The sequence below is a fragment of the Patiria miniata genome, unplaced genomic scaffold, assembly GCF_015706575.1.
Source record: "Patiria miniata isolate m_02_andy unplaced genomic scaffold, ASM1570657v1 HiC_scaffold_15, whole genome shotgun sequence".
NCBI classification, from domain to species: domain Eukaryota; kingdom Metazoa; phylum Echinodermata; class Asteroidea; order Valvatida; family Asterinidae; genus Patiria; species Patiria miniata.
In genome coordinates, this window is record NW_024037053.1 from 5,094,459 (window position 1) to 5,122,458 (window position 28,000).

Here is a 28,000-nt window from a genome sequence, read left to right on the forward strand (position 1 = left end):
ACCATCTGGTATCCTACTTCACACACGCAGCTCCGGGAATTTCTTCGACCTGTCCCGTCTCCGTGCCAGGACGAAGATTCGGCATGTTCTCATCCGGGAACTCCTGTATGCTGACGATGCTGCCATTGTTGCCCACTCAGCAGATGAGCTTCAACATCTCTGCAACTCATTTGCCAGTGCTTGCTCGGAGTTTGGCATGATCATCAGCCTTGGCAAGACAATGGTGTTATCGCAAGGCCCAGGTCCCCCTCCCATGATCACCATCAATGGCACACCTCTGAGCGTGGTCAACAAATTTCAGTATCTGGGTTCTACAGTTACCAGCACCAACTCCCTGGATACCGAACTTGACTCCCGAATAGGTAGGGCTGCAACCACCTTTGGCCGACTCCGTGCTCGTGTTTGGGACAACCGGGCCCTTTCCATCAAGCTGAAGATCCGCATCTACGTATCCTGTGTGCTTAGTGTGCTACTCTACTGCAGTGAGTCATGGCCGACCTACCGCCGTCAGGAACGCCGACTGAACGCGTTCCATTTCCGCTGCCTACGTTCAATTCTTGGAATCTCCTGGCAAGACCGAGTCTCAAACCCTGCCATTCTTGAGCTCACAGGAGTCAACGACATGTTCACATTGCTGTCAGCTCGCCGCCTTCGTTGGTCTGGTCATGTCTGCAGACAAGAGGACGGTCGACTGCCGAAGGACATCTTCTTTGGGGAGCTGGCTCATGCTCCTCGCCCCCGTGGTCGTCCAAAACTCCGTTACAAGGATGTTCTAAAGCGTGATCTGCGAACCTTCCGAATCCCAGTCACCTCCTGGCAGACCGTGGTGCAGGACCGCACTCGTTGGCGATCCGCTGTCCATCTTGGCCGCTCTGCTTCCTCTGCCGCCTATATTGCTGATTGCGAGAATCGTCGTGCAGCTAGACACCGAGCTACATCGTCGTATTCGACGGGATAGGCCACTACAGAGAAACTAACTTGTTGCTTATTTCTCTTTCAATCTTAGGTAAATTGGTCTGAGAAAGTTTGCATGCCCAAACCAAAAACCAAACCTAATCCTTTTAAGTTTTGATAGGGAATTCTCAACGTTGTCCCAGACGAAGTAATGACTTACTCTTGTATGTTATTGTTCTAGATTGAAAACATGCAGGGAACCGACGCAGCTTACCAGGACAGAGTAACCAATCACTTGACTCCGTGCATCGCTCAGCTCCTAGTTGCATCACATGACTCGTCGACATGGCAACCACTGAATTACCAGGTGTTATTGAAGATGAGGCATAGCTCACCAAAGGTTGGTTGACATGGAAATGTGAAATGTCTGAGGTATGAGGAGACTGAGTATGAGCTGCTGTTTGGAGACAATATGTTTTGTGATGTGTCAATATTTAGAAAGAAATGAAGTCAAGTTTGTTTCAGTTAGTTCGTTGGCTAGTTTAGTGTTCTTGTAGGAAGGATTGCAGTGTTGTATTCGTGTCACTGCAAAACACTGCAAGTCCATCACAAGTCTCAAGTCAAGTCACTAGCTATTCAAATGGACTGTTACAAAAACATTCCTTTGTCATTGTTCATCCTGTTACTTATGACTGGCTTTATGAAAGGACTTGTGACTGGACTTGTGACTGGACTTGTGATGGATTTCAATATTACACTGGAAGGCTGGACTATATTTTGCAATATTTTAATGGACTGGATCTTAAAATAATTGCCTGTTACAATTGACTGTCATTTTTTCCAGGTGAGATTTGCAGCTTTGACTGTTCTTCAAGAACTTCATAAGAAACTTGCTGAGGATTACTTGTCTCTGTTACCTGAGACTATTCCATTCCTGGCAGAGCTAATGGAAGGTGAGGGTAATATAATTAATATTGACACGGATAGAGGGCACTAAAAAGTATTAATAATGATGATACTAGTTGCAATGGAAAAGTTATGCCGGCCACAGGGAAATATGTATAATGATGAATATTTGGCTGATTTGGATATTATATTGGCCTGAGGAAATCATTCAAACTTGACCAATAATCTTTTTAATTTCAGATGAGTCAGTGGAGGTGGAGCAGCAGTGTCAACTTGTTGTCAATGAGCTTGAGAAGACTCTGGGTGAGCCGCTGCAGAAGTACTTCTAGGTATTTTTGAGATTCTTGATTTGTACGCACCCAGCTTTCACATAAGATTGGTTTTTAAACACGGTGCTGGGAGCGCATGATTTTTCATGTGCTGTTGCAGCCGTCGAATTAAATACATTCTATATTGTCAAAGCAGTGACATTTTCAAAATAACAAATGTTAGTATTATTATTATTATCGAAAATTGTACTTTAGGGAGATGTTCCCATAGGGCTGTGCACAACATTTTCAAACTTTCATGACCCGCAACCCCCATGTTACCTTATCCTACCCCAACAGATTTTGGTATAATTATTTATGTTTTGGACCACGAGCAATTGATCTAGCCTATTTGCAACAATAAGATTTTGCCTCTAAAAAGCAGTTGTGACAAAATCATGTCTTCTAAAGGGTACCTTTACAGGAATTATGTTAATGACAGTGGCGTTCCAAAAACAGGCTTTGTTTTTAAGATTCATGTATGCATTTGAACACTTTAGGGAACATGCACAGGCATTCTGTAGATTGTCAACGTTTTTATTGACAAGTAATGCAAATTTAAACCTTGCGCACATTGTTTCTTGTAATGTTCTTGGATGAAATCAGCAGGAACAGCAATGTCCCAAGTTAGTCCGGAAATTTTGGGACTCCATAGACAGTGAAAACATGCAATACAAGAAAATAGACTGGCACATGAAACAACCAGTCCAACACCTCTTTAGTTCTCATCAATCAACTGTGTCAATAGAAACATTTGGTACCTATATAGTCTGTATTTCTACACATTCTCTATTTCTACATATAGTAATGCCACCAGACTACTGATGAAGGGTCAATCCTTCCATAAAGTTGGACATGTACCAGTCTAGTCTTAGGCCTCAAATTGAAATCACTTAGCTTCAGTCTCAGGTGCAAAATATTAAAGAAAAGTCGTCTTCAAAAATTGAATTGAAACCTGAAGCTTGGTTGGTGAAATACTGAGGACCTTGTCTTTGCCTAATGAAAGTTTTGGAGAATTTTGCTGGCTAAAGAGTGAGCAAAGTTGGTCACATTTTGTTTTGCCTGGTCCCAAGCGTGAGATCAAAACTGCATTTTTACGTACTTCCACGTTGAAGCCTATCGGCCTGTCCAACCATTGAGCTACAGCAAAATTTTCACGTATTGACTGCACAATTTGATTTTTTTCTCGGCAAATATGGAATAACTTCAGCCAAAAAAAAAAGCAGAAACAAAATGCGATGTTCAGGTCACATTTGGAGGATATTTGACAGACAATGAGAATCGTGTTAATTTGTGTTGATTCTCAGAATATTGTTTTTTATTCAGAAGTAATTTGTGTACACGTTTCGACTGGTGAAACTGAATAAATATACATCAGAGATCGAATAAACAGAAAAGGTTCGTTTTCGGTTGTTACTTTTTGGTTTGGTTAGATGTTTATGGCTCTCCTTTATGTCATATTTTTTTTGAGATAAAAAGGAATAAAATTGTGTGGTGTTACAGGAGAGAGTTCAAATCCAAATACGGTCAGCAATTTGTTGTTTGTAGTTTCCGTATTGCGCATTTGTTTTTGTAGAAAAGGCTAATCTGCGCAAAGATGTCCAACTAGAAATGCAACACCCTTTCCTATTAGCTTTGGCCTGTAAAAAGAGAAGTAGAAATTATATTCTGCCTTGGGCATTGTGTTGGTTTTTTACTTGTGTCACCTTGCTGATCTTTGTTCTGAATAATATAGGTGGCAGTAATGGGGCTAGCTGGGTAGTTTATTCCCACATTATGTCCTTCCAAGCTGGATCTGTTTCCTCAAGAAATCTAATTTCTATGTATCAGTGATCTACGTATAAAAGTGTTATGATGGCGTGCATTGTTTGCAATTTTCTTTCATAGAATCGCTCCGTTAGGGTATTTACCACGGGCCGGGTTCCTGCACATAATACAACGTCGTCCATACTGGTATAGGTATTCACTCTGAATAAATGTCCCGTCCTTAGAAATTGTATAAAAACGAAACGACTAGTATTGTGTTTTTCTTAGTAAACTAATAAAGCACTACCCACAGTGGCCTTCTCCATACTTACTTTAGATTCGACTTGTTAATCATGGTCGCTGCTGACGTAAGTTGTGACGTTACGAATGACACTGAATCGTGTTTTTCAGGTTTAAGACGAAAGGAGCTTGATTGAAATTCGTCGTATTATTTTATTTGACGGCGGTCGGTAAACACATTTTCAAGGAATCGAGGAGCGCTTATTATCTTTCAAGCTTCTTATACAGTACAGTATTTCTTACGAAAACAAACCCCACCGTGTTTCAAATAAAATGTTGACTTCTATGAAATCTGGTCTCTTTTACCTTATATGGACTCTAAGTTAACCCTAGCTCACACGTGACAAGTTACATCACTGTTCTAATTCTGTCCGCTGAATGAGGCGTGCGCATGCAATAATAAGTCAATCTTTCATGCAGCATTTCCCACGTGTCTTTGTAGATTCATGAAACGGCCGTATGGTCAGGAGTTGTTATTACATTTATTGTATGACGATTCTTTATTCAATTATTTTGGCCACCTCGAAGCGAGATCCCCAACTGCCACTCGTTATATTCATAACCGTGATTCTTTGATTTTTTAGAATCATATTTTCGCAAGTTTGCCTTTTGCAATTTCTAGTTTTCGTGATGATAGGCCTATATGCACGCCCAAGAATTGTTGCTCTGTACATTTTGTACCGAGAACGAACGAGGCCTTTTCAATTTTCATCTTGCAATCTTTAGTAGTCGCTTTATCAAGAAAAAAGTGCATGTTGTTATTTTTTAGGGTTTCTCTCAAAATAGTGCATTACATGATTGAAATAGCTTTCAGGTCAAGGCCATGACAACGGTCTCTAAGTGACGCTTGTGACGTAGTTGTTTTGTATGGAACGCAAAGCGTTACAGCTTTTGTGGGAATAATATTAGTGCATGTACACAGCATATCGTCAGTATCATATGATTCTAAATAATCCAAATATCAAACTTGGATCCGGTTTCTTATGTATCTTTAAATAGATCGGATGTTTTATGTGACGTAGGCTACTGACGCAGCAAAAACGAGTGGAATTCTAATTAGAAAGGTTTGCGTACTTCCGGTGTAAAAATCAAAGTTTTACGTTGCAACATGGCAGCTTCACTAAAAAAGAATACACGACTTTTGAGAACACTTTGAAAACCACTTGATTGAAATCACTGCTCCCTTTATAGATCGTTGCTGTAGGAACTGAATACTGGACTCCCTGAACTTACAATTACTCGGTCAATCCGGTTACCTAGGTTACCTGTGAATAGATATCAACTCGTGACAGATTTATCGGTCAAATACGAGCTCAAAAACCTTTGAAATGTACGACTTATTGTCAATAAAAGAATGACGAATTCAGTGTCGGTACAGCGCCCCTTGTCATGTTTTGCAAATTTGACCCGAGTCGGTAATCATATCAACCATTGTTGCTGGAAATAATACAAACACCGAACCAAGAAATTGACGATGTAGTTCACAATGTCAAGGAGTTTTAGCCTGTGTGTATTTTGTGTCCAATTTCGTTGGGCTCGCCTCTGTAATTGCATGTCTAGTTGATGGATGACCCGGCGGGACACGACTAGATTTGTGGGTTTAATGGAGACTCGTGCTCCGTGGCACATTTCAACGTGCAGCAAGAATACCGCTTGTCCTATCATTACTCTGTGTTTCAAGTCACAAGGCATCACCACGGCACAGCAAAGATGTCGTTATTTAAACCTTGATAAGTTAATTGAACATTGTCTGTCTTCGTGGACAAAAGATAATTATGTCATATAGACGAGATTCTGTAGGGGCTGATTGTGGGGCGAGTCGGTGATTAGTGGTGTAATAAACAGTCAGAACTGGATATAGGCTTGTAGGCCTACGTAAAATGATGTGCATATTACGATTGCTAACTCTGTCAATCGAAGCGCGATGTTGTTTGAATTCACACGAATTTTGACCACAAAAGGACATCGTACTATTTATATGTTCAAATGCAGAAACTGACCTGTTATTGAATGAGAGTTAAAAAACGCACCGGATCAGCAGGTGGTAGAAATAACAAACCAGCGCTTGATAATAGGCGTACGTGTTCCGCAGGAAATAGAAATTATTAAATTCGCGATGTACAAACGTAAAACCCGAGCATGAATAAGTTATTTTCTAATTGTGTGATGAATATTTTCCTGTTTTCACTTGTCCTGGGACGTGTACTTTATATTACGTTATCTGTTTGTTGAAATGCTTTTTGGAAGTGTGAGAAATATATCGCCGCCTTTGTTATTGTGGACAGCCAAAATCAATCTATCTTTGTACATGCACAAAGTGTACTTCGAGTAGCCGTAGGTGGTAGGAAACATCGATACATTGTAGGTGATTGGTTCTTATAGCCACAAGTGTCTAATGAATTATGCAGGATGTACGTGAATTATGAAGAAGTCACGGAGGAAGAAGTAAATCATCGTGCCGAGCGTATGCACGCCATTGGGTAAACCGGCTGTATTGTACTCTTACATCAGTAGCAGGGAAAAGCAGCAAGAGGCGAATGTCAACGAAGAAAATTGGGTATGGGGAAATGCTTTCTTTCAAAGAAGGAACATGATCGACCCCCCCCCATCTTGCTGTCAGATTTGGATTACGACTGATCGTGCCCAAGGACACAGCGTCCAAAGAGGATTTTCATCTCTTCAAAGTTACATAGAATTTATAAATCCGATTCCCCGTCTGCATGGAGAATTTGCCCTGACTTGTTCCTGTCGTAACACAAGACCTGAACTGTGGACTTGTTTCCCCTTTCATTTTGTTGCTGACTGGAGATGTGAGGGTATAAACTTTGACCCCTAGACCTGTAAATCAAAATACTTCTGACGTCAGTAGGCAATTCCCTGGAAACAGGTTATTTTTAGTCGCATGTACCACTCTTGAGAATTCCGTTGGCTTTGGAGTGCCGAAAGTATTTTCGATTCAAGATTTTTTTCTATAGTAGTATATATTTCGTTTAGTCTGTAAAAAAAATATTAAAAAGAACTGAATTATGATCTACTCAAAACTCGTTGAATGGGTGCAAATGGCAAGATAAATTCAACTTTTTTTAACACAAGGGGGAAAATGGCATGTCGCTCACCACACAACAATCTTATAACACCATTGATATATGTACATAATATAACGTGTGGGAACAATGATCAATAACGTGTACGTGTCGGTTTATTTAAGACAAAAGCTAACACATGTAATGCCTGCCTGACACTCATTAGCACGCGTTGAGCGTATAACACGTCATAATACAAGATTCGTTTTTGGCATCTTCAATTTGAGTGTAAAAGCAAATGTACAGCTCTATTTTCAAAGGTAGTACCTGAACTGTTGCCATAACAATAATATTTAGTGCACAATGCTTTGCCTAACAATTGATTTATAACCATCGTGTGGGCATTGTGGCACTGGATAATGGTTGAGGTCAGGCTGTGTAAGTCCGTACTGCATAATGGATGTTGCCCTATTAAAGTTATCGCTTTTCGTCGACTATTAATACCTAAGCTATGTAGGCCCCAGCAATTTTAGGGGGAAAAGTCCAACTATCATAGTTCCAAAAGGAAAAAGCGACATAAGACTTTAATTTCAAAACATTCTACTTCTCACTATACAAATATTGTCTGCTGCAGAGCTAATTACTTGTATGTGATTCATAATTATGCATAAGTTTGTTCGGGGAAAAATAAACATGGCATTGCGAAAAACTTCTCAAAAATTGTATACCAACTGTCAGTCGCGAATTAAACACTAACAAGATAAGTGTGAATGTACATGTAAATGTGTTTATAAAGATTTGACATTTTCCATGGTAGCATTTATTTTACAAGTTTTTGTTTAGAAAAAAAAGTTTAGAATTATTCAAATGCAACTTTGTCGGAATTCATTATTCATACGCAACTACGTAAGTGCTCTAGGGTGAGTCAACAAGAAAGTGACCGAATTAGAAACAAATATTAAAAAAAATAACATAGAGATAAAGTACGTGTTATATAGTAACTGTAAAGTTTCACTTAGTTTGCATACTCTATTCTCAAGTTAAAAAGATCACAAGATTCAGCTGTCCACCACTGATTATATCCCGTGATAGGAACTGATGAATAACCCATTAAGTACAATGAAACTTAAACGTTTTCCCACCTCCATGAATGAACGAAAACTTGCAAAGGAAAACAGACAAACAATGGCCATCAGTATTTCAGAAAGAAAGATCGAGTAGACTTGTTCTCATATTCGAAACACAAAATCGAACATAGTAAAAATTAATGTCTCAGTCTTGACTCAAATATTTAAAATCTCATTTATATTTGAATGCCTGTGTGTAATCTGTAATTCTCACTCGGCTCAGTAGCTTCCAATGGCATTCCTAGATCCACGGACAGCTTTAAAAATAGGTTCTTTGAGTAAAACATGCATTACTTCTGCTGGCATGGACAAATTTCAGTAATTTTCTTTTTTTTTCAGAAGAGTGGAAGAACATACTCTAGGGAGATATACTTCATTCGTGTATTAAATTTGATTACTTTTTAAGAAAAAAATCATTAATCAAGGTCACTTTCATTTGACTCACCGTCCCTGCAGATTGATCAGACCAGTAAAGGTATCAAGATACGTAGAGGCACTTATCTTTGGAAATCTTTTAATGGAACAAACCACCCATTTTGTTTGTTTTCGCCACTTTACTTTGTTCCTGGTTTAGTGTCTGCTGTTCTTATTGTTTTACGCTTACACAGAAATGTTTCTTAGTCACTGTCTTCAGAAGGTACACGGAGATATCTGCAGGCTTTGAGTTGCTCAAACTGGTCTTGTAAAGTCGGGGTAGATTTTGCAGGTGGTGAAGGCTGCATAGCATCCGGACTGAGATGACTGAGCCGAACGGGGCTTGTTGCTCGTCTGTGACGGGGTACACTATTAGTGGCACGGGATTGGGATGGATTCAGGAGCACAGGATTGTAAGATGGGTTCTTGAAGATACTGTCTTTATCGAGTCGAGTTAGATCCGCCATATCCACAGTGACACGACGAGTTCGGACCTTTTTATTGATGTTGGTAGTACTCTTAGCTTTCCTTAACGGAAGGAGGGATGATATAGTCTGCGCTCGCGGTCTGGTAACATTTTCTGCGGATGACCCGTCAGCATTCGATAAGCGTTTGGTATTGGGAGGATCTGAGGGCAGGCTCTCAGTTGAGGAGTTTAGACTTCGTGATCTTGGTAGGCAAATACTTCTGCGTCTGTTGGAGTTGTGGACGTCGGTAGCTCCAATATGAGCTGATTTGGGTCGAGGGCGTGCCCGTCCGTCAAGTTCGTTCATGGAGCGGGACCGTCGGATACCGCCAGTGTTTAACGGCGGGGATGGGGTAAAGAGAGTCCCGGTGTCTGCTGATTCTGGTGCCGCCGTCAGCCTTTCCCTTTCAGCCTCTTTACGGAAGGAAAGTGGTGGTAGCGATCCACTGCGCTTCCGGTTCTTAGGCAACTCTTGATTCCCCTCGGATCCTGAGGCAGGTGGATTAGAGCGTAATTGATTGGTGTCGGTTGTACCTTGGGAGGGTTGGATGGATTTCTCGTCTGTTGATTTGTCTTCCCACGCCGAAGTTACCTTAATCTCTGGCAGCAAGGAAGCTTTGAGGTTCAAGATCTCCGCCTGCATCTTGATCTGCTGTTTCTCCAGGTCTCGGAGTTTCTTGTTCAGTTGTTGCTCCTCGATGTTATTAACCGTCTTGGCTCGTGTCATGTCCGTAGTGTACATAGGAGCGGCTACCTTACGCCGCATAGACGGGGTCAGGTGTAGAGGGGGCTCCGACCCATGCTTCGTTTTGACGGAGAGCGTGGACATGTCGACTGGTATAATAATGTTTGCGTGCTCATGCATTGAAATCTGTAAACACGTAAAGCCACAACAGTCGAACACTGGCCCGGATCACAGCATGCCACAGTAGAGCTAGACCAAGATACGAAGACTCCGTGCCAGTTTAGCTTCACTGTAATAGGCGATTTAATTCCCCAATCTTGTCTCCGATGATCTTACTTGTCCGAATGGAGATCTGCCAATGGAAAGTTGTTTATAAATTGCGTCGAGGTATGATGACGTAAAGGTACTCATCCACAACAAAAAGGAAGTATGAATTAGTAATGTTTCCACTTCTTCGAAGCAGTTCTGGTTAAAGACGGACTGGGACAGTCAATAAGCGGGTTTAACAGCTTATGTGGGTTTACGAACACAATTCGCTCCTTGCGAATAGTTATTGACAAACCTTGTTCATGGATGATCTGCTTGTAACAGTCCTCAGCTCGGAATAGAGTGAAAGTTATCCCATTGATCGATTACATTCGCTGAGGCCACCTGTTGTTGATGATAATAATCATACTCTCATTCGGGTCCTACAATTAACTCTCGCTGTTTGTTCCTGACATGATATCGCCATGTAGTGCTCGTTCGCTGTTGGGAGCGTAGCAAGTCCAACCATGGTCCAACTCAATTCACACGCATTGTGTGGCTGGCTCCGAGGGGGAAATATTCCCGACCGCCACGCACGATCACATCCAGTAACAGTTGACCTGCATGGAGAGATGAGTGATCATCATCAGGATCATGTTCACGGTTCGCAGTGGGTACCAAGTCCGCATTACACCTGATCTCCTTTGCTTGCCAGGGTGTTCATCCCGGCTGTATTGAAGCTAGAACATTTTCGATTCTCTCTTGGCGTCGGGGAGTTCTTGGACCAACGTAGTCTCTACCGCCGGGGGAGAGGTAGACAGCACTAAGTGATATCGACGTACTGGCGTGGCCACTGCAACCCATACAAGTTTTCTGAATGGGACTAATGTCCACGGCTCATTGAAACCCCTGGATCGCTGCTCTCAACAACGATAGCGATCCATTTCCTCCAATTCTGCTGGACACGCCGAGTTGCGCAGACTGAATGGGGATCGGTGGGGAAGCTGAATTGACCACGGGTCGATTTATTGGATACAACCTTCCTCAGTCATCCAACACGAGTTGAAGACACAATGAAAACCTGACACATCTACCCACACACCCAGCATGAGCCTATCTCTCCCCCTCCCGATGGGGTTGTTCGCCTCTTTATTGCTCTTGCCAAATGGAGTCGTAGGCGCATGCGTAGTTGCTTACAAAAAGGTCACCAACTGGGGCTTTTTCATCCCATGTGATCAATCTACCATTTGGGGTCATACATTTTACTTTTTCTAAAGTTCATGCTAAAATATTCAAAAGTTTAACCGTCAAGTTTGTAAATTAAACAGAAAAACATTATTGATTGAAATACGCCTTATATTTTTTTTTTAAAGGGAAATAACTTGACTTGTTTTCTTTATGACTTGAATGAATTAAACTGATTGCGACTGAACCTGAAATGAGAATGACATGTCACTTAAATTGGACTAAAAAGCACAACCAACGATGCAAAACCAAACCACTGAACGTGATTTCCATAAAAGAAGCCGTTAATGTCTGACCTTTAGTGACCCCAAAAGAGAGACCCCAAAAGAGAGCACAGCGCGTTAATGTTTTATTGTAATCCGTTGTTGAGGCTAGGACCCTCGAGCTCTCTGAGGACATTTGAGATTATTTTTATAAGTTTGGGCAAATTTTCGACCAGATGTTGCCACGAACGTTATTGCTGGAGGTGGATGAACTACATTGGCGTTCCGCGGGGAACGGTGGGGGACATTATAGTGGAGAACCAAATATGATGGTAGGGATCGGTTTATCAGCGCCTGTGAGGGCGGTAGATTAGAGCGAATGAAGAAGTCACATAATTGTCACACTCATCAGTGGCATTACTTTGGGAGATTGTAGAGCGCCCTCTACTGACTACAAGTAATTAACTCTGGGTGGGCGTTGCCTTAACTGGTTTAATCAATGAAGCTGCAGTTCGATTTCCTAAATAAATCTGTAGAAATAAAGTACCGTATTTTAAGTGACGAGCAGGATACCGTCTCAGTAAGTAACATCAAGCTTAGTTTACTATGACATATGTTTTATCACGTGAGTACGGTGATATATTTTGACGCATGTGTATTTAATAACAGTTCATCGGACACATGTTTTTATCTTACTTCCCAAAGGAACATCTTAATGGAGTTTTCTTTTCAATAAGTGACTAGCAAGGTTTTATCTGTGGAGACGATACATTTTTTCCCGTGAGCAAGAGAGACAATTATGTAATACTGTCAACGGAATAGATGTCCTAAATTATTCATATAGTTGCAGGGGTTCTCCTATTCCTTTCTGCAGGTCATCCGTGAAAAATTAATGAAGTTTTCTCTTACCAGTGGCGTAGCCAGGAATTTTTCAGTGATGGGGGGGGGGGGGGGGGGGGGGGGGGGGGGGGGAAGGCTGGAACATTTCTTGGGGGGGGGGGCGTCATATGTAGATCAATGATAATTTTTTTAGAAACTCAAAATCTCAGTGGGGGCGACTGGGGGGGGGGCGACAAGGTTTCATGGGGGGGGGGGGGCTGTCGCCCCCCACGCCCCCCTGTGGCTACGCCACTGTCTCTTACACAAGGAATTTTTTTCGTTATAAGACTGACAGCCTGGTGTTTTGGTTCGTCGTCATCTTGATCAACTCCCTACAGGGCGCCCTCATCGGTCTGATGCTTCTCTGAGTGTTAACGTGAGGGCGCTGTGGCGGCAGAAGTTGCTGATGTCCTGCCACGGCGCGCATGCGACAGAATTAAGCTACTGACACCAAAACACGGAATGCAGAAACAGATATTGATGCTTAGGCTCCAAATTACTAGAACCCTTCAAGAACCGAGCGTATAACCACGAGTGAAGATGAGTTTCCCCCAGTCCAAGAAAGGAGGGGGTACAATAGCACCCGCTAGCGACAAATGTTGCCCCGTTTCGCTCGTTCCCAACACCCTATCAGAGGACGATGGTGTAACCGTGATACATTTTACAACTACTTTGTGAAGGAAACGCTAGCTGCAGCATCGTGGACATATCATTTTGCTATAACCAATCTAAGTGTTGACCTCGCAGGTTATCCAATGTATCCTTGATGACAGCTCCGTTTAAGGTCACCAACGCCCTTCGGCGTTGGGAACGAGTGAACCCCCCTCCACCCCGATTATCTTATTTGCGACGGCCGGTCGTTCAGTGCTTCACCGTCTTATCCACCCAACCTCAATCCAATCCCCACTCCCTGGACCTGCTATGCACGGTGAAAAGCAAAATGGCGTAGAAAGTGCGTAGTCATAGGAACCAGGTTGAGTACACATACTGTCAGACAGATTTTATGGTTGTTTATGCATGGGACGATTGAAAAACTGAATATACCGCTATTTCAGAAAAAAAATCAAAAACACACGCGTCGTGATGGGTATCATTTCCCTCAATTTCTCTAATTTGAGCGGATGCTTGTATTCATGTTTTATCCGTTCCATCTTTCTCACTGTGGATACGGACAATTTACATTACACTCAAGAAGAATTTTGTAAATTGAAGACATCAGTTTATGTCACTTCTTTTTTCTTCTAATATCTTTTGATTATTTTTACCAGTCATTTTATTCCTTGTATGCAATCACTGTCATTTTCGTAACCTATTTCAAGAGACACCGTATTTCTGTTTAGATTCTATTTAAATTCGCAATTTTACATTTAGTTAAAGAAAAACTATTGTTTTCCATCTTCAGTTAGTGTATTGCATCACACTTAATTTACTTTGCTTTGTGCATTTTGACGACAAAAACTAACATAATATGCCGTGGCGTAGTTGGTTATGTTACACACTTAAGGTAGAGTTCTAGATAGGGTCTACATGCCGATAATCTTGTTTTATGAATGTTCAATCCACTGTCAGTGAGAAGGTCACCTTAAGGTAAGTTACTAACAGGATGTCTCAAGTATCTACAATGCTGGAGTGTTTTAAATTGTTCCTCCAGACTGGCATCAGACCTCGTTCTGTGAAACTCTTCAGTGGATTCTCCCTGATGCTGTTCTCCGTTGCTTTCTTGTGATTTTGTCGTGTCCGATGTATGCTGATCGTTTGAAGAATCACTCAAACACAAGTCACTCAGTCGAAACGCTCTCCGCATGACGCGATGTCGGAGTTCGAAGCCCGTCATTCGCATGTGCATGTTGCTTGGGGTCATTGGGATTTGGTCTGGTGAGATGAGCACAGGGTTTATTTCAGGATCGTTAAAGACCGACTGGAACCCCACCGATGATTTGGCATAAGATGTGACCGGTCGAGTTATGTTGTCTGTTTGGGAATGAGTTCGGCCGAAGCAGTTGACGGTACCACTGTTGGGACGTAGTGTCGCTCTTGCATCTCCTGACGCGCTGTTTGCTCTTGATCCTCGACGTCTTGTCACGATCGGTGAAGGTGGCAGAGACACAGATTTCTTCAAAGGTGACTTGAGGTCAGTCTGGCGAAGTGGGTTGGGACTCGAGAATCTTCGAAGCGTTTGGTTGTCCTTCAGAGATGAACTGAACAAGGCTGAAGTTTCCTTACGAACCTTTAGATGTGGCGTCGATGGCGACTCGGTATCCGGAGAGCTCGGTTGGTTTGGAGACGTGGCATGAGGCCTGCACATAAGCCGATGATCTAATGTGATCCATTTGTCATCTGCCCTAGTTGGTGACTTTGATTTTCTGTCTCGTAGCGCGATAGGACCGCGTTGTTTCTCCTCTGCAAATGCCACTCTTTTGACATGGACCAAGGCGCAGTCAGTAACATTGATATCTGGGAGCTCAAGTGGTACTATCTCTCCCTGTGCTGTGGCTGCCCTGGCCGCTTGTAGTAAACCTTTGTCCATCTCGAATTGAAAGAGTTAGCAGTCTAAATATTCATCAAAATATAATAATGCATTGCCGCTTTAAGCCATCACTGTCTTGATTGGTCGATAGTTCCTTTTTGACGATATGGACGTTTGATTCAACAGCTGCAGTATATCTTCGTGAAGCAAGACCCATGTGGAGAACATATGTGGCTTTGGTACTGTAGGCTCAGCCTAGTCACGAGTGAGTTGGTATCGTTTCATGTGGGGTCGAAGACCGGCGCCCATCCTAGGTATGGTGAACTCAGCGACCGCGGTACTTGCTAACGACTTTTGAAGTGTTTATCAAAACCACTGTGTTGGTCTAACTTGGCATGCCACAGCTCGTTAAGGTGAAAATGTTATCATGGAGATGTACTTAATATAAAGATTGGTACGTTCTATTATCCCATTACCAGATATTCAATATGTGTGAAGTTTGACAAAACAACTTTATATCTCTATATACAGCCATGCGTGATCCAATTGCACTTTAGATATACAGTGTACTTTGTGTCAGAAATTGGTAGTTTGTATTTTCTTTCATTTTGTCCAAAACTTCCCATGATGTTTTCTACCACCCTGCAGACCGAGTTTTGAGCGAACTCGTTAGGGTAACGGAGAACGTCGCAATAACTTTTCACTTGACGCCATGAAATTCGCATCGCTTGAACCTGTCCCAATTATCATCGTAATAATTAAACAAGATGGCGGCATCCTTGGGAAGTTTGGTGAGCTCGACACTTGAGATGATTGCATGAGTATAAGTGTGCACCACTCTCACGCGCGGGCTGTATGTTTGTCTAGTTAAGTCTTGTTCTCTAAAGTTTCAATGTGGGCATATATATGTATGTAAAAGAGTTCTATTTTTAAATTTAAAGGTCGTAAACACAATTCTGGAGTCTGTATATCTTGATGGTATTTTCAGTGCAAAAGTATTTATCAGTGCTAATTCGTGTTCTATTCACATTCTGTCTTTATCAACACGACGGTGCAAGTGCACTTTAGCCCTCTTATCTGTTATTAATCTTTTAATGATCTATATTTCACACAGTATGGTTCTCTGTCATACTAGATAGGAAACGGTCTGATATTACAATCATGATTAGATAATTATGGGGCAAAGATTGATTGCCATTATAGGCCAAAGATTAATGTGTGTAAGATCAATAGTGTGAGCCACACGTCGGAGTGCACAAAGGAGTACCAGCAGCAAGAAAAAAATCACTTAAAGGTACAGGAATTTTAAAAGATGCTGGGGTCAATGGCTACATTTTTGGTTGAGTTTCCATGGCATTTTGGAAGTTGTTTTAAGAGATCTAGACGCTCTCCAATAAAAAGGGGGTCCATTTTTATTGTAAGGAGGAATTTAATTTTTGTTTAGATCAAGTTTTGGTTTGATGTGTCGGCTTGGGAATTTAGTAAATTCTTTGTCCAAGCTGCATGTAAATAGTTGAATTGCAAAGTGTTGTAAATGGCGATGTGTAAATTGCGTCTTTCTAGGTGAAAAATGGTATATTTGCATGATTTTATAATAGTTGGAGATAACGGTTTGACATAAAGTAAATTTTTTTCGGCATTTTCGGTATACGGTACATAATAGTATGACTATTAAGAGTGAAATCTAGAGCGAATTAAATACATTGTTAACGGCGAACGCCATTAAAACTAGACATGTTTGGCACCATTACACTCGCCTCGCTTTTACATGAAGTATAAAGGGGTGTAAGGTTGACTTTTTACATTTATTAAATGTCAGAATCAGTGTATTTAAACACCGTCGAATTTAACACACAAAGCTTTATCTTTTTGTGCATTTTGTATAAAATAGTTCATATTCTGTTTAAGGAAAAACGACGAAAAAGTAGAGATTCTTTGATTCGAATGGCCAAAGACGCGAATCGTCCGAGCCACTTCAATTAAAGAATCTCCTCCTTTTGAGTCGTTTCCCCGACTTAAACTACGTCCCTCCCGCAAATATTGTCCGGTGTACAAGGGAACAAAAAGTGTCGATTCTTATACTAATGCTTTAAGCTATGAGATGAATTCGATCCATTGTTCAGTATTGGCTAGCTAGCTGTGTAAAACCTTCTCCTGGCACTTAATTATGCGCTTGTATCCTTACCAGAATCTTATTGTTAATCCTCTGCATGGGCGCACAACTTTTATTCCATCTATTACGATGTACAGTTCACATTTGTCCTAGAAATAGGGTCTGCATGCACGCAGTCACCATCTGTAGGTTGTGCATACTCTCTTCATTACTTCTCAAATCAAAATGGAGCTACACGTGTGCGTTTACAACTACGGAAATATACTGGATTAAAAACTATTAAAATGCGATAACACGGGATTGAGGATGTTTAACACCAACCACAAGGACGTTTGGCGAGCTGCTCATTTTGTGGAACCACGTTTCATTGTCCACTCAGATGAAGCCTACTGACCTTGATATTTGTCACATGGGGTACACATCAGAATATCTCACTTGCCACACGGAATTATTTCGTCTGGAAAATGCATAACATTGGAATATCATCTCAGAAGCATTGATCGGTAAGTTTCAATTTGATTAATTCAGTTATTTATCCATTATCCACGGATTGTCCTTTTTGTTATTTGTTTACTGTCCATTACTTAATTAAAGAACAGAGACAGAGGAGACGTTATTATATAACTGAGAGTAAAGGGGTTAAGATTGATGTAAAATCGCGAGCTAAGGTGAAATGTTGTGAAAATCGTTGATAAGGTAAATTTAGTAAGAAAGAAAAGACAAACGATAAAAATAAAGTTACAATTTTAACATTTCAATATAGATAACACATAAATAAAAAAACAAAAACAAACAAAACTAAAATAAAATAGAAATAAAAAGAGAGAGATAGCAGTGGCGTTGCAAGGTCATTTTGATGGGGGGGGGGGGGGGAGTAAAAATTTCTTGAGAAGTCGCGTTTTTTTTCTCCGGACTCTTGGCCCCCGTAAAATCAAATGGGGGTGGGGTAGGGCGGGGAGGGGGGGGGGGGGGGCTGGCACCATCTGTCGATGGGGGCGCTGTTCAAAACCGACGATTATGCACACTAACGGACACTATATGGTACTAGGGCGATACATGCGCGAAATTAAAAAAAAAGGCACCCGGAACGGCTGATGGCACAAAAAAGGGCACGAATTTTTTCGGGGCACTTGTTAAAAAAAGGGAATCTTTACAAAATAATGGGGGGGGGGGAGCACTGGTGAAAAAAAGGGCATTTGAATGGAAAAGGGCAGTCTTTACAAAATACAAAATATTGTGTGGGGGGGGGGGGGGGTAAATACCCCCTTAACCCCCCCCCCCCCCCCCCCCGCGCTTGCTACGCCTATGGAGAGTAGTTGATAAAGGTCTTTAATCGCTACCGAAAATAAAATTTAAAATATAAGAGCGACAAATTGAAAAGTGCAAAGAGAACATTCACTTGTGTCAACAAAACGTAAGAATTAACCAAAATCCGAAAAAGGAAACTTTAGAATAGTACACTGTAAAAAAAGGCCTTAAATTTAAGGTGAATGTTTATGGAGAGGTACATTTTGCAGCTTTAGCGTATGCACGGCATTTTCCCGTATTTCGCTCGAAATTCATTCAATTTTTACGGGTTTTGTCATGGATAATTTAGTTGTTAAAGTCAGGTACATGTCAAATTATTTCAAAAATACCCAACACTCGTGCACTGTGATTGGAAAGTAGAGCGCTACTTTTCAAATTGATCCGTTCATGCATGAAATTGTTTACAGGGGCTATTCACAACGAAACCTGTAGATTCTCCAAACAAAATCTACAGCTAAGTGTAAATTCTTAAAAATAATTGACACTTTATTGAATAAAGTGACAAGAGTAGTTGTATGTTAATTGAGTTTTTTTTGTTATTTGTTATAATAAAGGATTGCAGTGATCAGAACACAACATTGAATTTTATTTGAATTCACATGTTTTGTGTAATTGTTGATTGGTTATAAGTTATTATAGCACTGTGAGAGACTTTGAGATTGTATTTACTGTGTTGCATTTTGGTAGATTTCGGTACAGTATTTTGCTATATTTCGGTTGGAGGAAAACTGAGGGACACATTACCAATACCTCGTCTGCTTATCGGCCATCTTTGAGGTGTTAGTTTGTTTCGGCATGTGTAGACCTTGTGCATATATTGTTACTGAATTAACGTAACATGACTTTTAAGATTGCTGTTGAAGTAAAGGAATCTTAACTAGGATCACCTCGATAAGAGCACGGGGAATGCAACTTTAAATATTTTGAAATTACATGTTCGAAATGTCATTAAAAATATTTAGTCTCATCTGCAGGAACGCTCACAGTAAAATTCAAACTGTGTACGGATTCGTTCTTTATGAGTGGCACATCTGTCCCCAAATGGAGTTGGAATGTGTTCTAGGGTTCCTAAGGCATGTTTCCTCCAAGTTTGAAGCAATTTCATTTTCCGGCCAAATTGAAGAAAAAAACTGCAAGGGTTTACATTTTTTATTAAAATTGGTCAAAAATGACTTTCCCCCAAACCACTCTGAAATGGCTATAGGTGCAAGAGGACCTTCATTTTAAAATTCAAACACCCATCATTTGGAAGATTTGGGCAAAATGATGGATTTAGGCCTATTGAGGAAAATGTAACAATTATGACCGATTCCCCCCATATTTTTGACACATAAGTTCTCTTGAATGGCACATCTGTCCCCAAATCGAGTTAATTGGAGTGTGTTACAGAGCCCCTTAGGTATGTTTTCTGCAATCTTCTGCAAAATCTCAGACATGCCTATGGATGCCAGAGGACCTTCATTTAATATTCAAACAGCATTTTGTTTCAAAGATTTGAGCAAAAATGATAGATTTTCGTTTAAGAAAAAATCAACAATTTTGACCGATATCCCTCATATTTTTTGAGATACTATTCTCTCGAATAGCACATCCGTCCTCCGGTGGTGTTGGAATGTGTTAAAGGGCTCCTTGGGCATGTTGCCTGTACGTTTGAAGCAATCTCATTTGTAGCCAAATTGAAAAAAAAAATAATAATGTAATTTGATGTTAATTAATAGGATACTATTTCATAATAAGAGCGCTATTATGTGAAGACTGGCGAAAATAGTCTATTTAAATAAATTTATAGAAGAGCTATTATGTGAAGACTTGCGAAAATAGTCTACTTAAATATATATATAGAAATAAATTCGTTCTTAACAGAAAATATCAATTTTTTTCATGTGTATAGATATTTCCTATTTTAATGTAAAACATCTGAGAATTTTGACATTTAGAAGTCATATTTTACTTTAATATAGAATGCTTTTCGTTCAGTCTTATCTGGAGCACAGCTGGAGTGAAGATATGCATGTCTTCCAGCAGCTCTAGTTCGTTTGCGCAGTTCGTGAAGGATTCAGGTTGATGCACAATCCCCAATGTCCACCAACAAAGTTAGCAAAACGTCACAAGGGAGTTAATCAAGGCAGCGGATTGTAGCACGAACTGAAGAACCCTCCTCTGAATGAAGCGTTGGAATTCAGTGCTCAGACGTCTTACGTCTTGGCGATGATGCCTGCCTCGATGGAGATTTGATCCCGTCGATAGAGGGAGCTTTGAAGAAAGTTGTCAGATTTTCCATTGGTGTGCCAACTCGGATATCAGGCAGACTTTTCCGACGATAACGTTGACTGAATACTTTTGGGTTGTCATGCGTGGAGGAGATTGGTGGGCTGATTTTACGGGAGGCTCCACTGAGCAAGGCGCGAGAGGGGCTGGGTTTTCTCGACGGAGATACGGGGGATGGTGTGAAGAGTTTATTCTGTGAGGCGGCATTTGGGGCAGGTTTTCCAGGCAATGGTGGTTGAAGTTGTGATCGAATCTTGCTGTTTGAAGTTTCACTAGGTGGGGAGATCTTTCGCGAAATGGGAAGATTGACCGCCAAAACGCTCGGGGGACTGATTTTTTTGAGTGCAGTTTTGCTTTTGGATGGTTGCAGCAATGAGTTGACTCGTTCTCTGTGCACCGCCTGCTCGACCGAATGCTCGGCAGTAGGTAGTGGCATCGTGTCGGTCTCACCATCCGTTGGTCTTTTCAACGTCACAGGGGACTTTGGTGTAGGTTTAGTTGGCCCAGCATTGAAGTTATTGTTCCGCATCTTGGGCCTGGTAAGAGGCGACCGTTGATTGTTCAGTGAAGGTGATGCTATTCCTTGATTCAATATATTTGCGTTGCGATCAGGAGTCGTGTTTTCTGAAAACCATTCTTTGATTTGAGGCACATGAGCCCGCGTTTCAGAGAAGTCATCCAAAGCCAACCAAGGGTCATCAGGATCCTCAAAAATCCCTCCTCGTGTGAGCATCTGAAACGTCTTGCTTGGTGGGACGCTGGTGGCGATGACGTGAACTGGGTCCGGGATGAAATTACTGCCAATTATTCCCCTGGCTTCTAAGTCTGTCTCACTGCCCTCGCTTACGGGAGACAGGTTGCTGGCAGATCGGTAGAAAGCATTTGGTGGTTTGTCACGGTGGCTGTGAGTTAGGTTGGAATATTGACGAGGAGGAGATGAACTGGTGAAGAGAAATTCACCGAAGTCTGGTTCCATCCTGAAGGCAAGTGAGATGTGTCCAACAACAACTTACTTGACAACAAAGTAGATTGTAGGATCGTGTAGGTGGGAGAGGATCCTCTGACGATGGTATCGTTGATTTTGTACACCCCCTGTCCAAATACTGATATATGTATCAGGCCCAATCCGAAGCATTCATGCCTCATTTAAGGTGGCTTTAAAATAAGTTTAACCATCGAAGAGACACAAAATGATGCGCATCTAACTTAACTAGAGCTCTCTACACCTACAATTGCGAAAGATTTAACGTAAACTGTTTTCCAGAACTGTTTTGCAGAACGCTCCCCAGGGTTCAGACCTTTGTCAACGAAAGGTTGAGCCGAAAATAAACGTTGAACCGGATTGTACAACTCTCGCGTGTGCAAATATCTGCGAAATCTAAAAATGAAAGTCGTTTGGCAATTGGCCAGTATCAACACAACACACAGTGTTTTGAAATCGCAAGGTCGTTTCTATTTTAAGTTGTATTTTTATTGCATGATTTCTTTTGTACTTGATGTACCAAATGCGGAAAGAGAGCGAGCTTATTACAGTTCTTTTATTGTGACGAGAAGTGCAGCCAGGGGGGTAAAGCTTCAGCTCGTATATGCTTGGGTCGTTTTGATGGTAACCATAGCAATACGGATTTACTCGGTCATTTGCCTTCAATTAATTGGGGTTGACATTGTATAGACCTACTGTAGGCTGATGTTTGGCACCTTGCCATATGTAATGCTAATAATGGAAGTTGCCTCGGGGTGACGGAGCTGATTTGCACTGCTCCGACCTCGAGCTTTAAGTTCTACTGAAATTAAAAGATCCACATTAAGTTTATTTTTATGAGACCTATAATATGTCGACGAAAAAAATCCCTGAATTTTCAATACAGGATGATTCGATGAAGCGCTTAAGAACGCCTGAATTCGGCTGGAAAGGACACATGTAATTTTTATTTTTCGATGTTCATGTTGGCATTTTCAAGAGTATTTTGGTACCTTTTTTATGCTAATGTAAATTTCCATATTCATGAGCAAAAGTTTGATGTACGTCGTTTTAGGCAGAAACCTGTGTTACAGCACCAAAAGTTGCCAGAATTAATTGTTGATATTTTGCTATTTGTACAATTTTCTTATTTTTGGTGATTTGCGGGAGTTTCAGTACGTCATGATCGACGAGCAAAACTTTTCTCACAAATGTTTTCAATAAGCACATTTTTGGGTTCACAATTTAAACAGAAAACCCCTAAACTAAAGAGTGTGTTCCTAAAACAATATCACAACAGCCTCCTCAGTTTTAAGGGAAAAAAAGCATTGAAATTTGTTTAAATGTTTAAAGACGTGCACTTTAAAAAAAGAAAAAGGTCAAATAGTTTTCAAACATTCGAGTACATGTATGCTTCTGAAGCAGGCCTTGTAAACTTGCACCGAAAACAAATTAGGCCTATATTTCAGGTCAAGTACGCATTTTGCAGCACAGTGTACAGCGATAGTTGCTTAGTCATTGATATACACAAACCCTGTCACGTAATGACACGAAAACTACGACAAAAGATCCTACAAATTAAATTTTGCTGCAGGCGTTTGTATTGTGTGCTCTGTGACCACGACCTTTGACTTTACGGAGGCTCATTGAGGACACAAAGATCAATTCACGAATGGAATATAGGTCCAGTGTTATACATTGTAGCTAGCTTGGGGACAGCAAGACCAGTTTATAAATCCAACTTGATCAAATTAAACTTATGTCAAGTACTTCTGTTGTTAATTGCTTTCGCTTTTTTTCTGTGACACCAGAGACTTTGGAAAATCAAAGTATATTATAGTAAAAAAATAAAAGTGTTAACTTCATCTCTACTTACACGAATTCGTGGTTAATAAAAGAAATCTTGAAAATACGGCTAAAATCACATTAATCACATTAAAAAAACAGATTAGGCCTACGCTATTATTGTGATATCAGTATTGGTAAACACTTAAATCACATTACAGAAAAACCCACGGTCCTCGCATAACGAACTGAAAATGGGCAGAGACAATTGCCGACAAAGCACTCCACGCTGGAGGTTAGTCATGATTTAAAAAAATAGTGAAACGAAAACTAAACAAAAAGCAAAACGGAGGGGGGGGGGGGCTTGGTTTCCATCTGACCGATGAGGGCGCTGTTCAAAGAAGAAAAAAAAGCATAAGTTTTCTATACATGTACAGACAATCAGAAAATATATTTCTTGCTAGCAAGCTGGTTGCTTCATCTCCATACCCTCTCCCCTCCCCGAGCCTCCTTCCTTGTATTCAAATACAATGAAACATGGACATTTTCCCATCTCGATGAATGGAGGAGAACTTGCAAAGGAAAATATACCAAAATTGCCATTCATATTTTAGAAAAAAAAAATAGATGACTTGTTCCCCATATTCAAAACACAAAATCAGACAGTAGAATATGTTTCTGTCTTTATTTAAATGATTAAAATCTCATTTGTATTTGAATGCTTGTGTGTAATCTGTAATTGTCACTCAGATCAATATCTTCCAATGGCATTTCATTGACAGCTATAACAATGGGTTTTCTTAGTAAAACGTGCATAACTTCTGATAGCATGTCAGAAGTTATGTCAGTATTTTTTTTAGATAAGTGGACGAACATGCTCTTTCATGATAAACTTCATTGGTGTTTCAAATTTGATTGCTTTTTAAGAAGAAAAAAATCGTGAATTCGGGTCACTTTCTTTTTTGACTCACCCTGTACATTGTAGAGGGCTACTGCAACCAACGTCTGTCACTCATTGTAAAAGGCTTTTTAACAATAAGCTGTGTGTGACTTTCTCGAGATTCACGCACTAAGTGAGGTCCCTTGGCAGTAAAAAATAAATCGATGAAGTCGTAAAGTGATACCATTAATAATTCAGGACATATTTTTTTTCTGAACCTCTTTTTATCAATAATCCCTTCGCCAGCTTGTTCGGAGACGGTTATACAATCGATCGATACGTTTACCCGTGGGCTACGCATAGAATTGTTTACATCGACTAGGTTTACTTTAACATTTTATTAATTTTGTGGAGAAATCTTGTTTTTTTAATCACAAATTAGCTGACATGATATTCAAAACTCAATCATGTTGTCAATCTAAGGATTGGCTATATGTATTTTTTTGTCAAATTAATAGGCGACATTCAGTGTAAAAGCCTCAATAAATCTCACAATTTTATGTTGTTGTGTGGTGTTCAACCCGAAGTTAAACCATTGTAATTTGTCTCATTTAAACTACCAGAGATTTGTAGAGTGTTTTAAGAGGAGCTTCGGTTCCATGCACAGTCCGAACCAAGGCTTAATGTTCACGATAACCAGATTGTGTGTTAACACAATTTGTATAACCGAGAGTTGACTGCATGTGTATAAAAAAAAAACAACCTAAGGTTAACCCTGATGCCACTTTTTGACGGCCGAAATTTATTACGTTCTATCGGCCCAACTGAAGGAGTCTCAAATATAGCTTTTTAAAATCTGAATTTTTTTGTTTGCTCATAGAGCCAATGTTATTCGAAAATCAATGGCCTGTGGGTCAATTTTGAATCTAATTCTCTATTTGGAATGATGCGCTGTTCATGTCAAATTCTGTTTGTTTAGCGGCAGTTGATTCTGACGCTAATGACGTTTTGGATTTAATTATGTTGTAGCCTGTAAAAGACGGTACAACTTAAGTCTGGAAATGTTTTCTTCGAATCATAATTTCGTTTAATCTAATGCATGGTATGCAAAAATGAAAGTTACAATGAATGTTCCGTCACCATTCATGGTACGTCACCATTCATGGTACGTCGTCTTTTTGATGGTTCTAAAAGCTTCCTTCCTTCCGTCTCCAGTGCGGATGTTTCGAAGGTAACGACAGTTCCTCAAGTCATCAAAGCTGGCGATTTCAGTCGTGTCCCCAGACGGACTTCTTTCATTAATCAGTTGCTGAACAATTCGTATTGAGTCCCGCCTATCCCTGGACCGACGTGCTGACCTGTTGGGTATGCTGGGAAACACACTGTTGTCCCTTGACATGTGATTTGATGATTGAGCGGTCGCTCTATGTGAAGTGGCTATGGATGAGGCTGACTCGATAAACTTCATGACGTAACACATCGCGCGTTTACTCAGCAATGGACGTGATATTTCACTTATGTCGCTGTGAGTAGACCATGCACCGTCCTTCCTTCGAATACTTGGAGATATGAGAGCAGAATCGCTCTTCGAGTCTGAGATTGTTTTACTTCGTGGTTTATCTGTCTTCGGTTCAAGAAACTCCATACGAGGAGGTTGTATCTCAGAAACCACGCGACGTTTTGGGGACGCGCTTCTTGTGGCCGGCTTCTGGTCGACCGAGAGGAACCTTGTAGGGGTCGATACCTTCCTGGATCGCTCAGCCCAGTTACTGACTTTTTGGGCAGCGGATGCTGTCAGATGGGGTTCTTTGTATGTTTCTCCTTCTGGTACAACCGACATCACGTCAAGTTGACTATCATTCTCAGTCTTTGGAGATTGGAGCGAATCCCTCAAGGCGGCCAGGTCCAGGAAATTTGTGACCAGTGAAGATCTACGAATATGCAGATCACCAGGGTCACTTCCATGACTGGACGGACGCGTGGGGGAGCTCTTCATGTCATCAAGAGCCTGTTGGAAAATATTGGACCTGTCTGGTAACGGAATACGGTCGAAAATACGGTCTGTGAAAAACTCCTCGACATTATTGCAATCAATGTGTGCAGACGCCTGATCTGAAAACTGCAAAGACGGGTGGTCCTCCAACAGCCAGTTTGGCGTTTTCTCTCGGGGCGTTGGCCGCGTTTGCTGGGTTTGTTTGCTTTGATTTGGCACGACTGGTTCTGAGTCTAGCGATCTGCTCTTCACAACCTGATGAGTGGAAGAACGCTGACGAATTGGAGACTGCTGCTGTTTCTCCTCAGACGAGGAATCCGGCTTACCAGGCGGTTGCCTTGCGTCCACTTCAACAAACTCCACGTGCTTTATTGAAGTTTTGCTCTCATTGTTTGTGAGGAAGTTAGCGTCTCTTGGAGAGACGGAGATAGGTGGTAGAGGACTCAAGCCACGAGGAGAATCCTTCTCATCCTCAGATTCGGTTGATGAAGACTGTTTCGCTCTGCTTAATCTTGGTGGTCGGCAGCCCTTAGTAAAGTTACTATTTAGGCTCGTCGAGAGCTCAGATTCGATCACACCTGTTTGATTACCGAGTCGGTTTTTCTTGACTGAGCGAGGTGACACGGTCTTCTTAGCGAACACTGGTGAGCTTAGTTTACTACTCTTCCTTAACCTTGGAGATGGCAATTTCCCTCCAGAATTTGGTTCAATTATTGAGGGCTCACTCTCCCTAATGAAGCATTGGCGACTCTTTAGGATGTCTCGCGGAGGTGACTTACCAGAAAAATCACGCATACAGCTGCCGGCTAACGATGCGTCTTGCCCAGTCAAAGATTGCCTGGTAATCGGTCTGGGATCTCTTGGTGAGTGTGGACTAACCGAACGGTGTCTCGACCTGTCAGCTTGCTCAACAGACAGCCGAAGTTTTCGGCCTGGTCGTGGGCTCAGTCTTGAGGCTGAAAGTTCAGATCGATCTCTGGCTGGGAGCGTTCGAGAAGATGAAACCATTTCGGAGTCATTACTGGCTGATCTTCCTATTCGCGGTAGTTTTATTTCGGTGTTGTCCTCAGTCGTGCTTGGTGTCCAAACTCCTATAACACCCAGTGACTCGAAAGGTACTGCGTCATTCGCCATTGTAAAGTCCCAATTCTGATCCCTTAAGAGATCGAAGTAAACGCTGCAAACAAAACGAGGCGGCAACAATGGAGGACGTGTCGAAAGTCTCACTGGACGATATTAAGTTCGAACGCGTATCTTGAGAATAGTTGAACTGCTTCTTGACACTGCCTCTCATCAGTTGGCTGTTTCATGATACAGGACTGTTCTGCTCGCACACGGGGAGTATATCATATGGAGGTGGTGATGACGATGATTGCTCGATAAACACAATCATCCATCCATAACGAGTGTGTTTGTGTACTGTGACACATCTTGAGTACTCCTTTCACTTTTCTGTGTACACACGAGGATGTCTAGGGGAGCTGTGTAACAATGCATTTCTCGATAGCGTCTTAACAACAGCCCAACGATGTGTACACTCAGTCGGAATCAAGGCCGTTGGCGTGTAGTTCTCGAATTTGTTGGCATAATGGATTGGCAAATGACTTTTACGCATTTTAGTTATCCAGTTTCGAAGAATGAACCACTTATGCAATTACCCAAATGAATAATAATCATTAGCAAGTACATTTAATAACCAAGGTGAGGAGTAAATATTTGCCGATACTGTTGCTAGTTCTGTTCAAATTGTCTGCATTACTCGGTGCCTCTCATTTACCGGCAT

At 41.2% G+C, this 28,000-nt stretch overlaps 3 protein-coding genes across 4 annotated transcripts in view; 1 reads left to right on the plus strand and 2 right to left on the minus strand.

The window, feature by feature from the left end:
* LOC119722546 (HEAT repeat-containing protein 1-like) overlaps positions 1–3,630 on the plus strand; it is a 30,225-nt gene extending 26,595 nt beyond the window's left edge. For both annotated transcript variants that reach the window (XM_038192734.1, XM_038192735.1), the window contains exons 42-44: positions 1,136–1,294; positions 1,739–1,847; positions 2,041–3,630. In XM_038192734.1, the coding sequence (XP_038048662.1) occupies positions 1,136–1,294; positions 1,739–1,847; positions 2,041–2,129 (357 nt within the window). In that variant the 3' untranslated portion in view covers positions 2,130–3,630. The remainder of the gene's footprint in view (positions 1–1,135; positions 1,295–1,738; positions 1,848–2,040) is intronic.
* A 3,566-nt stretch (positions 3,631–7,196) lies between these two features.
* LOC119722548 lies at positions 7,197–11,246 on the minus strand. The gene has a single exon (XM_038192736.1). It carries the CDS (start codon positions 10,047–10,049, stop codon positions 8,922–8,924), a length of 1,128 nt encoding a protein of 375 aa, XP_038048664.1. The 5' UTR covers positions 10,050–11,246; the 3' UTR covers positions 7,197–8,921.
* Positions 11,247–24,607: 13,361 nt separating this feature from the next.
* Positions 24,608–27,988, minus strand: LOC119722549 (muscle M-line assembly protein unc-89-like). Its single transcript, XM_038192737.1, has one exon. The coding sequence runs from the start codon at positions 27,349–27,351 to the stop codon at positions 25,378–25,380; it is 1,974 nt and encodes a 657-aa protein (XP_038048665.1). The 5' UTR covers positions 27,352–27,988; the 3' UTR covers positions 24,608–25,377.
* Between the last annotated feature and the right edge of the window lie 12 nt (positions 27,989–28,000).

Excerpts from the sequence above, each read along its gene's own strand:
- LOC119722548 (XM_038192736.1), bottom strand. The coding sequence starts at position 10,049 with ATGCATGAGCACGCAAACATTATTATACCAGTCGACATGTCCACGCTC.
- LOC119722549 (XM_038192737.1), bottom strand. The coding sequence starts at position 27,351 with ATGGCGAATGACGCAGTACCTTTCGAGTCACTGGGTGTTATAGGAGTT.